At 35.2% G+C, this 12,326-nt stretch overlaps 1 protein-coding gene across 2 annotated transcripts in view; it reads left to right on the top strand.

Moving 5' to 3' along the window:
• SLC30A9 (solute carrier family 30 member 9) overlaps window positions 1-12,326 on the top strand; it is a 73,302-nt gene that overhangs the window by 23,242 nt on the left and 37,734 nt on the right. For both annotated transcript variants that reach the window (XM_036852605.1, XM_036852604.1), the window contains exons 3-6: window positions 1,189-1,251; window positions 3,632-3,731; window positions 5,413-5,505; window positions 5,876-5,958. In XM_036852605.1, the coding sequence (XP_036708500.1) occupies window positions 1,189-1,251; window positions 3,632-3,731; window positions 5,413-5,505; window positions 5,876-5,958 (339 nt within the window). The remainder of the gene's footprint in view (window positions 1-1,188; window positions 1,252-3,631; window positions 3,732-5,412; window positions 5,506-5,875; window positions 5,959-12,326) is intronic.

Below are 12,326 nucleotides of genomic sequence, written 5' to 3'. Positions count from 1 at the left end.
ATGTCAATCCCAATCTCCCAATTCGTCCCCCAACCCCCATGAAATGTTGTTGTATGAATATAACATGGTTTGTTTATCTGTTCTCATGCTGATGGACATTTGGGTTGTTTCCAGTTTGAAACAACAGAACGCAGTACTGCTTTGAACGAATGTTCATGTACCTCTCTCCTTGTACCCTTGTACAAGTTTCTATGTGCCAAGTATATTGACCTAGCAGTAGAATTGCTAGGTAATAGGTTATGCTTGTGTTCAACTTCATTAGATAGTGCCAACTTGTTTACCAAGGTAATTGTGCCTGTTTATATTTCTACCAGCAGTGTATGAGTTCCCGTTGCTCCATACCCTTGCCAACATTAGGTATTATCATATTTTTTTATTTTTTGTAATCTGATGGCTGTAAAACAGCATCTTGTGATTTCATTTGGATTCTGTTAATAATGAGGCTATCGTCTCTTCATATGTTTATCAGTTATTTGTATTTCCTTTCCTCTGCAAGTTTGTTCTTGTCTTCTGCCCTTATTTTTTCTAATGGGTTGTCTTTTTGTTAATAGATCTGGAGGAATTGTTAAATATTCTTGATAGTTATCCTTTGTTGATTATATTTGCTGGATATATCTTCTCCTAATTAAGTCATTAATTTACCTGGAATTGGTTGTTTATGGTGTGAAGTAGATTCCAGTTTTATTTCATTAAATTTTTTGGAGGGGAGGGAGTTGTACAGTTGTTCCAATAACCACTTAATCGTCATCCTTTCTTCATTGAATAGTATCTATAGAACAGTTTTGGGTGGAAAAATTGACAGCATGTGCCCTTGTTTTAAAGCGGTGCATCTAAATTTTCACCATTGAATGCAATGTTTGTTGTAGGTTTGCTTTACCCTTTAAGGAAATTCCTTTTTGTCCTAATTTTCTTAAAAAGGTTTGAAACTTGCATGGGTGCTGAATTTTATGAAATGCTCTTTGTTTAGCTCCTGAAATGATTCTATAGTTTTTCTCCTTCAATCTGTTAATGAGGGGAATTAATAGCTTTTCTAATGTTTAACTGCTCTTTCATTCCTAGGATAAATCCAACTTGGTCTGTGATAATATTATCTTTTGTATACATTGTCAGATTGTCAGCTAATATTAAGTTTATAGGTTTGTATGAAAACAACTGCTTAATACAACTTTTTAAAAATGAACTTTACAGCAGAGAATATTGGTGCAGAACTGAAAGCTCCACTTATTAAGCAAGAACCTCTCCAAGTAAGAGGTAAATATATTTTATTCTATTTTTTATTATAATGGTGTTTTGAATTAAATATATAAAGTTAGTTTATATAGAGCTCTTTATAGTTATAAGGGTATATTCATTTTTCTTTAAATATATTGACCATAAAGATTTATTCTATTTATAAACTAATTTTCTATTGAAGTTTACTTTACATTTTTTTTTTTTTTTTTTTTTTTACTTTACATTTTGGTCATAAATTTTATGGAAGTTCTTTTTTCAAAAGCCCAAAGAAAGGAGTAATGGCAAATAAAAATCATCAATTGCTTTATCATTTTTAGAAAAATAATGTGATTAATAAAGAACAAGAGGCCAACACCTACAGCTTGTTCAAATCCAGGTAGAGTTTGGACATTCTTGTCTGATTTCCTTTTCTGGGAGTGATTGAGTGATGAAGGAATTCTTGTTTGCAGCTCTCTTCTTTATAACGCGCTATGGCTCCCATCTCCAAAGTAGCATGTTTCACGGAGGTACTAATTCTGTGATTAGGAGCACCATGGCTTTGGTGTCAGACAAAAGTGGATTCAATTTGTAACTTCAGAACATACTAGCTGTATGGCTTTGGGCAGTTTACTTTATTTCTCTGAGCCTTAGTTTCCTCCCTATAAAATCGTGCTAAAAATGGGACTTCTCTTCTAGGATAACTTTGGAGATGATAGTGTAGAGTCACAATTAAGAATACTTAATGTTGTCTTATCATCAGTAATCTGGGCTAGGACAGGCCAACAGGGATTTCTAGCTACTTTGAAGAAATTATTAAAAAGTAATGTAGGGCTTCCCTGGTGGCGCAGTGGTTGAGAATCTGCCTGCTAATGCAGGGGACACGGGTTCGAGCCCTGGTCTGGGAAGATCCCACATGCCACAGAGCAACTGGGCCCGTGAGCCACAACTACTGAGCCTGCGCGTCTGGAGCCTGTGCTCCGCAACAAGAGAGGCCGCGATAGTGTAAGGCCCGCACACCGCGAGGAAGAGTGGCCCCCGCTTGCCGCAACTAGAGAAAGCTCTCGCACAGAAACGAAGACCCAACACAGCCATAAATAAATAAATAAATAAATAAATAAATAAATAAATAAATAACTGATTGAAGGACTTTATTTAAAAAAAAAAAAAAAGTAATGTAAAAAAAAAAACTGATCTTTTTGAAGAGCGATGTAATTCTCCTCTCTGATCCAGAGAAGTTTATTTGGATTTAGAATTTTAGGATTTTTAGAGTAAGGTAGTTTAGAGAAACTCATGCAAAAAGAAACCTGAACTTGTTTATATACTTTTTTTCAAATAAGGTTTTGGTTTTTATATTGAACTTTATTTTTGAAATGTTCTTGTTAACTATTATTTGTGCATTTGATTTTAATAGTTCGTGTGTTATTTTAAGAGTCCTTTTACCTACTGTAGTGATGGATAATTTTAGTCTTAATTTATTCTTTCAACTTGTAAGTACAATAGAAAACTCAATAGTTACTAGACATTAGAATAGAATATGAAGTGACTAGGTGACAATTTTCAGAGATTTGCTTATGTTATTTATCTGTGTTTTGTGACCAAAAGTCTCACTTTATAAAAGTGAACAGACCAATGTTGACTGTAATTTTTAATTCATAGACTATAATTGATACCAAATTGGTATTTTATTTTATTATTGATGTCTCTGGCTTTTTTATGAACAGATTGATACTTGATAATAGGAAAAATTTAGAAGGCAGTATTTTACCTATAGTCTATAATTAACTTCCTATAATTTTTAACTGATAAAAATGTTCCTTATAGTTACTTCATCTTTGTTACATTATGTGAAATTGTCCAATGACTTTCAGACTTTTTTGACTGCAACCCACTTAAGAAATACCAATGATCTAGTATATATATAGATTATTATATGTAACTGAAACAAGTTTTCACAAAAAGTGCTTATTCTTCATTATGTGCAGTACTCTTTGATTACTTTCTATTTTCATTTTTTATAAAATGCTGGTTTCACTAGTGTTTGTAAAACACCGAACCAGAGTCTAATTTTTTATTGAAACTTCAGTTCATTTTCATTTAGACCCTAAGTAATTTAAATTGTACTAGTACAATTTAAACAGACCAGTAATACCTATACAAGGTATCCTTTAGACAAAGGGCTTACATTTTGTCATCAGTTACTGATGAACTATGGAGATAAAGCTGGGTGGTTACAAGTGTAATTCTGTCCTATTCTGTACTTGGAGTAAACATTTTTTTTCTGACGCCATTCAGTGCATCAGGAAAAATAGTTTTCTTTGGAATTCATTAGTGAATCCACTTAAAACTCAGCATATGTTCATCTTCAAATGTGACTTCCGATGTGCATATTTAGCATGTTTTCCTATATTTTTGGTTTTAGTCAAAGCCGTCCTTAAAAAGAGGGAATATGGACCAAAGTACACTCAGAATAATTTCATCACTGGAGTCAGAGCAATGAATGAGTTCTGCCTCAAATCCAGGTACAGTAATTTTTTAAAAATGGGGCAGTTTGCTCTATCTAATCTAAATAACCAGTTATTTCCTAGAATTTGTTACCCACTACCATCCATGTGGAAACTTTACCATGGCTCCTTCCTAAATTGAAGAAGTATTTTTATTCAGTTAAAAAAATGTTAAAATTGTTAGCTTACTAAACTGAAGGCTGCTCCAGCACGAGCAGTTCCAGTGTTTCTTGGCTCCTTTAACTCAAAAAGGTAGGTTCTTCAATATCTTTGTGTCACACAAAAACCTTAGGAGTTTTATTGTTATGTTAATATGTAGCAAAATTATCAATAAGATTATTTGCATATTTGTATAACTTTAAAATTTTGGTTTTTTTGGTAAAGCAATTTTGTTATGTTTATGTTCACACTCCAGCTGTGATTCATGTTGAGTATAAATTATTTTCCTTCTTTCTGGTATCTTGTTATTAATTTTCTTGTAATTAAAGAGATTTAGTGAGGTATTTTTCACAGATTTAAACTTTTCCCCCTCTTTTGTGTGTTTACCTAGAAAAACCATATTTATGTGGAAGGTTTCTTGGCAATTTCGACATCAGATGATCTAGCCTCCCCCACCCCACCCCCAGCCCATGGTCATATATTCTATGGTATAATATCAAGAAATAAGGATTCCTGTAATCAGTTTTATAACTTCCATAACTATTGAAACAACAACCAATTATAATAATGATATAAAACTATATTCTGTTTCACATACAAAAATTTTGTGAGTTAAGTAGGTTAGGTATTGCTATCTCCACATTATAGGCCAGGGAACATAATAAAGAGTGATGACCTAGCTTATTTAGTGAGTCAGTGACAGAGAGGGAACCAGAATATATATCTTTTGTTACTTGGTCCAGATTTTTTTTATTGATGTGTGATAGTTGATTGTTGAACTGATTTTATTTTATTTTTACTTTTTATTTATTTATTTTTTGACTGCGCCACACAGCTTGCAGGATCTTATCCCTGACCAGGGATTGAGCCCAGGCCATGGCAGTGAGAGCCTGGAATACTAACCATTAGGCCACCAGGAAACGCCCCAGATTTTTATTTATAGGTCTTTTCGTTGCTATTACAAACTTTCCTTAGGAAGACCAATGATCAAATTTAGTATGACTATTTAGCAGTGACTTGATGAATGTATAAACCTTTCAGAATTTAAGAGAAAGGAAAATAATTAAATAGCATGAAATTGACACATATTCTTTATAACTTGGTATCTATGAATGATATTACCACTTAGTATTAATCTGGATGTAAACAAGTGACTGTAAATTTTAAATTTAAATTCTTAAATAGAGGGGTAATACTCTAATCCATGTTCTTTCCACTTTTCACTTTCTTTCTTCATACATCAGACATTGCAATGGTGTGTCCCTAGCAGATAAAATGCAAGCACTAATAAAGGAATTGAATCTCTACATATTATGTTATGGTATCTATATTGAGCATCGAGAATAATTCTTAGTGTTTCAACTGTCTCTAAGTCACTTTTGTGTACAAAATGTCATCTTTAAACTGCTTTTTACAGGTTATATAGATTTAGCTATTAAAATGAGGATCAGTGTAGTGGCTTTTATCTGCCCTTAATCCTTTTAAGTACATGAACCATATGAACCTTGTCTGAATAAATTCAACGTCTTTCTTTCTTCAGTGATCTAGAACAACTTCGAAAAATCAGACGACGAAGTCCTCATGAAGATACCGAGTCCTTTACTGTATACTTGAGATCAGATGTAGAGACAAAGTAAGAACATAGTTCTTTTAGAATAAAAATACAAGCTGAATTTGGGATTAATAAAAATGTATTTTAGACAGACTCAGAATTTTTAAAATGACATGTTTTAAAAGCAGAATATTTTTACATTTCTAAATTTGTCTGAGAGTTACTAGTATGTACTAGTTAGCAAAAAAAAGTCATAATTTATGAGAAAATTTGCTGTTGAATTTACTCTTATTGTTTAGATTTAATTTAGAAAGATTTAAGTGCTTTATATTTTTCCTAAAGGACCTTATGCTTTGTTGTTAAATTCTCATATAGTTTTAGTTATCTAGATTTAAATATGATTATAATAAAGTCATTAAAATTGTCATTGTTGGTGGTCGTGTGTACACAGATCTTTGGAAGTTTGGGGAAGCCCTGAAGCTCTTGCCAGAGAGAAAAAACTTCGTAAGGAAGCAGAAATAGAATATAGAGAAAGTAAGTATATTAAATTTACAGCTGAGTTAACTGAAAAGCAACTTGTAAGTAAGACCTGTGCCTATAATAACTATGCCCTCCCTAGTGGTTGCCCACCTGTTGGCTTTGGCTTTGTTACTTCTAGCAAATACCAGTTTTCATTTTGGGATTCAGTTATTTTATAAAAACAGTATTATTTCTTTTATCCTCTATAGCTTTTTAAAGATCATGAGAGCAAGCAAAGCTAGTTTGTGGTTTCTATAAGATATATGAATATTAAAACTTACAGTCTGATTTGAAGATTGTACCTGTTTAAAGGTAAATCGTAGTTTCTAAGGGGTTTTGGCCTCTCAGAAGAAGCAAACAACTGTTGAGCATCTTTATATTCACAGATATTCTAAGTAGAGCTGCACTTAAATCCACAGGAATGAAATGTTTAGTTTCCTTTTTTAAAATTTGTTTTTCAGTGAGGTAACATTGGTTTATAACATATATTGTTTCATGTGTACAACATTATATTTCTACTTCTGTTTACCCTACAGTGTGATCACCACCAAAAAATTTAGTTTCCATCTGTTACTGTACAGTTGATCCATTTTACCCATTTCACCCTCAAGTAACCACTACTGTTTTCTGTATCTACATTTTTGGTTTGCTTTGGATTGTTCATTTATTTCATTTGTTTGTTTGTTTGTTTTTTATATTCCACATATGAGTGAAATCATATGGTATTTATATCTCTCCATCTGACTTGTCTCACTTAGCAGATGGCAAGAGTTCACCTTTTTTATGACTGAGTAGTATTCCATTGAGTAAAAATACCACATCTTTATCCATTCATCTGTTGTTGGGCACTTAGGTTGTTTCCATATCTTGGCTATTGAAAATAATGCTGCAATCAACATAGAGGTGTGTATATCTTTTCTAATTAGTGTTTTCATATTCTTTGGATTAAATACCCAAAAATGGGATAGCTGGATCATATGGTAATTTTTTTTTTTTAATTTTTATTTATTTTTATTTTATTATTTATTTTTTTTGGCTGTGTTGGGTCTTCGTTTGTGTGCGAGGGCTTTCTCCAGTTGTGGCGAGCGGGGGCCCCTCCTCATCGCGGTGCATGGGCCTTTCACTGTCGCGGCCTCTCCCGTTGCGGAGCACAGGCTCCAGACACGCAGGCTCAGCAGTTGTGGCTCACGGGCCTAGCCGCTCCGCGGCATGTGGGATCTTCCCAGACCGGGGCACGAACCCATGTCCCCTGCATTGGCAGGCGAATTCCTAACCGCTGCGCCACCAGGGAAGCCCCATATGGTAATTTTATTCTTAATTTTTTGAGGAATCTCCATACTGTTTTCCTTAGTAGATTGCACTAATTTGCATTCCCATCAACAGTGCATATGGTTTTCCTTTTCTCCACATCCTCAGCAACACTTGTTTTTTCTTGCCTTTTTGATACTAGCCATTCCAACAGGCGTGAGGTGATGTCTCATTGTGTTTTGATTTGCATTTCCCTAATAATTAGTGATGTTGAACATCTTTTCATATTCTATTGGCCATCTGTATGAAAAAATGTCTTTGGAAAAATGCCTATTCAGCTCCTCTGCATTTTTTAATTGTTTTTTTGGTTGTTGTTTTTGTTTAATTGGGTTGTCTATATTTTTTGGATATTAACCCCTTATCAGATATTTCATTTCTTTTCCCTTACCTGAGGAGATATAGCTAGAAAGATAGAGTGAAGACCGATGTCAGAGTGTACTGCTTATGTTTTCTTCTAGGAGTTTTATGGTTTCAAGCCTCACATTGAGGTCTTTAATCCATTTTGTGTTGATTTTTGTTTAGGGTGTGAGATGATGGCCTAGTTTCATCTCTTTGCATGTAGCTGTCCCAATGTCCCAATTTCCCCAACTAATGAGTTGAAGAGACTGTCCTTCTTCCATTGTATGGTATTTGCTCCTTTGTCATAAATTAATTGTCCATATATGTGTGGGTTTGTTTCTGGGCTCTAAGTTCTGTTCCACTGATGTATGTCTCTGTTTTTCTGCCAATACCATGCTGTTTTGATCACTATGGCTTTGTAATTTAGTTTGAAATCAGGGCATGTGATAACTCCAGCTTTATTTTTATTCTTTTCTCTCAGTATTGCTTTGGCTATTTGGGGTCTTTTGTGGTTTCATAAAACTTTTAGAATTTTTTGGTTCTATTTCTGTGAAAAATGCCCTTGGGGTTTTGATAGGAATGTGTTGAGTCTCTAGCTGAAATGTTTTTTTTGTTTTAAATTGGGGTATAGTTGTTTTACAATGTTGTGTTAGTTTCTGCTGTACAGCAAAGTGAAGTAGAGTTCCCTGTGCTATACAGCAGGTTCTCGTTAGTTATTTTATACATATTAGTGTATATATGTCAATCCCAATCTCCCAATTCATCCCATCCCTCCTTTCCCCCCTTGGTGTCCATACATTTGTTCTCTATGTGTGTCTCCTATTTCTGCCTTGCAAACAGGTTCATCTCTACCATTTTTCTAGATTCTACATATATGCATTCATATACAATATTTGTTTTTCTCTTTCTGACTTACTTCACTCTGTATGACAGTCTCTAGGTCCATTCACATCTCTACAAATGACCCAGTTTCGTTCCTTTTTATGGCTGAGTAATATTCCATTGTATATATGTACCACATCTTCTTTATCCATTCGTCTGTCAACGGGCATTTAGGTTGTTTCCATGACCTGGCTATTGTAAATAGTGCTGCAATGAACATTGGGGTGCATGTGTCTTTTTTTTTTTTTAATAAATTTATTTATTTTATTTACTTGTTTTTGGCTCCTTTGGGTCTTGGTTGTGGTGCACGGGCTTCATTGCGGTGGCTTCTCTTGTTGCCGAGCACGGGCTCTAGGCATGCGGGCTCAGTAGTTGTGGCTCACGGGCTCTAGAGCACAGTCTCAGTAGTTGTGGCACACAGGCTTAATTGCTCCACTGCATGTAGGATCTTCCCGGACCAGGGCTCGAACCCGTGTCCCCTGCATTGGCAGGTGGATTCTTAACCACTGCGCCACCAGGGAAGCCTGCATGTGTCTTTTTGAGTTATGGTTTTCTCTGGTTATATGCCCAAGAGTTGGATTGCTGGGTCATATGGTAATTCTATTTTTAGTTTTTTAAGGAACCTCCATACTGTTCTCCATGGCAGTTGTATCAATTTACATTCCCAGCAACAGTGCAAGAGGGTTCCCTTTTCTCCGCAGCCTCTCCTGTAGCTGAAATGTTTACTTTTTTTTTTTTTTTTTTTTTTGGCTGCACTGCACGGCTTATGGGATCTTAGTTCCCTGACCAGGGATTGAACCCGTGCCCTCTGTAGTGGAAGCGCAGAGTCCTAACCACTGGACCACCAGGGAATTCCATGAAATGTTTACTTTTGATGAAAGAAATACATGTTGGGGTCAGGGAGCCCCAGAATTGTGGTATCACTATTCAGTTAATGGCTTCCTTTGGGTTTCTTTATAGGCAATACAGGTGCTAATATAGGATATGATGAAATCATCTTCGAGTAGGGCATAATCCATTGGGGAATTAGATACTTGTACTACAGTTACACTTCTGTTACTCTGTGGAACTGAACGGTAATGTGGCAGGATTAAAGTAGAGATAGATGTGCTAGTATCTGCAAAAATTAGACATTTTTTTTTTGGTCAGGCTTTATTTAGGAGGATTCTGACTTCTTTAACTATATTTCTAAGTTCTGCATAGGACCAAGGCTTAAAGGTGACAATATTTCCTTCTCCTCATGAGTTGGTGAAGTTTCTAGGTAGAAATTGTGAGACAGTTGTGGTCAGTAGCACAGGAAGAAAAGGGGTTGGGAGAGTTTTTTGCGTGTGTGGGTGTTCAGTGTCAAGAGGGACGGCAGTGGGTAGGAAGGAGGTCAGGAGATCGGGAAGAACGTGGAGAAGACATGCAAGGAAGGAAAGAACAAAGTAGGCAAAGTCGTGGTGCTCAACTTCACTTTGGCCAGTGGAAACATCTCAAATTGGCTCCGAAGTCCTTTTGTCATAATCCAGGTACTGTTGTAGCATCCTTGCTTTTAGGTACAATAAGATGTTTCAGGTTTATTTAGTATATTTCCTGCCCCAGATTGAGAATCAGCCATTTCTAATAGGAGATCCTTTCCTTTTAATAGGAAATAAAATTGAGAGACCTGTGGGCATTAGGGATACTCATTCTTAACAGGGTGATGTATTTTTAAGGTCTTTTCAGTGGACAGAGCTAGGAAATACTTTTTGTTTCTTAAGAAAAAATACATAGGTTATTCTGATAAACACTGTTTCTTTTCTTTTTGTATCTCTTACACTGAAAATCTTATTTCTTAATTCATTAGCATAATTAATTACATTTTTGGTTTGTTCTTTTATGTGTATACACACATATAGAGAGAATACAGTGTAGTTTAAAACTAACAGGATCGATATTGCTATCAAGGTGTTTTAAGATTTCTGTTTTTCTTTTTGTCATTATTATATATCCCACTAGGGATATATAGTCAAATGTCTATGCTTTAAAGTCACTTTTAATTTCTCATTGTATGGATAAACCATCTAACAGATGTAAAATTAGCTTCATTTGTTTCATTTTGCTTTCGATTTTGAGAAATTATTTTTATTTTATAATTTTGTAAAACGTTTACACGATTCCAAAGTGACCTTTACCAGACAAAACACTTCAGAGAAGTTGAGCTCCCATCCCTGTCTTCTCTACCCTACTCCCTCTTTCTAACATAGGTAACTGTTTATAAAATTAGTTTGGGGTCTTTCCTGGTGGCATAGTGGTTAAGAATCCGCCTGCCAATGCAGGGGACACTTGTTCGAGTCCTGGTCCGGGAAGATCCCACATGCCACGGAGCAACTAAGCCCGTGCACCACAGCTACTGAGCCTGCACTCTAGAGCCTGCGAGCCACAGCTACTGAAGCCCGCGCGCCTAGAACGCGTGCTCCACAACAAGAGAAGCCACCGCAGTGAGAAGCCCATGCACCGCAACGAAGAGTAGCCCCCGCTCGCTGCAACTAGAGAAAACCCGTGCACAGCAACAAAGACCCAACAGCAGCCAAAAATAAACAAAATAAAATTAATTAATTAAAAAAAATTTAGTTTGGGGGTTAGTTTTTCCATTAAAAAAAATGCAATAAAATAGCATACATACTGGCAATTTAGACTCCCCTTTTCATAAATAAGGCATACTATGCATACTTTCTGTGCTTGCTTTTTTTTTTTTTTTTTACTTGATAATATGTCCTGGAGAATATTCCGTAGCAGGAAATAGAGACATTTCTTCATTTCTTTTATAATACTCCATTTTGGGGGCTACACCATAGTTTATTCAGTTATTTCCTCCTAGGTCATTTCCAGTTTTTTGCTAGTAAAATAATGATACCATGAGTAGCCTTGTACATATATTAAAGGAGATATTTAAAGTACAGAATTTGAGAAAGCACAGTAATAGAAAAATATTTTTTCCTGTATTTTTAAACTTTGAGCTAACAATGAAGAATTGGTTCTTATATTTTTTAGTTAATACTGAGAAAGAATCTTAGCAAACTGCCTTTATCTCATTGCAAAAATACAACATAAAATTTATCATTTTAACTTTTTATGTGTACAGTTCAGAAGTGGTAAGTATATTAACATTGTTATGAAACATTTCCAGAAAATGTTCTTCTGGAACCTTTTTCATCTTGCAAAACTGAAACTGTACATGTTAAACAATTCCCTTCTCCCTCTCCCTCGAGCCCCTAGTAACTACTATTCTTTTTTCTGCTTCTATGAATTTGACTACTGTAGATACCTCACATAAATGGAATCATACAGTATTTGTCTTTTTGACTAAGTTATTTCACTTAGCATAATGTCCTCAAGGTTCATCCATGTGACAGGATTTCCTTCCTCATAAAGTTTAAATAATCCATTGTATGCATATACCACATTTTGTTTATCCATTTATTCATCCATGGATGTTTTGGTTGCTTTCACTTCTTGCCCATTGTGAATGGTGCTGCTGTGTGCTGCTGTGAATTTGGGTGATCATATGGTAGTTTTTAATTTTTTTGAAGAACCTCCATGTTTTCCATGGCAGTTGCAGTATTTTATTATCCTACCAACATACTCAAGATTTCCAGTTTCTCTACATCCTTGCCTATACTTGTTACTATTATTATTATTTTTTTGGCTGCGCTGTGTGGCGTGCGGGATCTTAGTTCCCTGACCAGTGATCAAACCTGTGCTCCCTGCATTGAGAGTGTGGAGTCTTAACCACTGGACCACCAGGGAAGTCCCTATATTTGTTATTTTTTGTTGTTGTTTTTGTTTTTTTTGATAGTAGCCATTCTGATGGGTGTGAAGTGATACCTCAT

This window comes from Balaenoptera musculus, chromosome 5 (genome assembly GCF_009873245.2).
Source record: "Balaenoptera musculus isolate JJ_BM4_2016_0621 chromosome 5, mBalMus1.pri.v3, whole genome shotgun sequence".
Lineage (NCBI taxonomy): Eukaryota > Metazoa > Chordata > Mammalia > Artiodactyla > Balaenopteridae > Balaenoptera > Balaenoptera musculus.
Note: the sequence above shows the minus strand (reverse complement) of the source record. Positions and strands in the feature narration are given on the sequence as shown.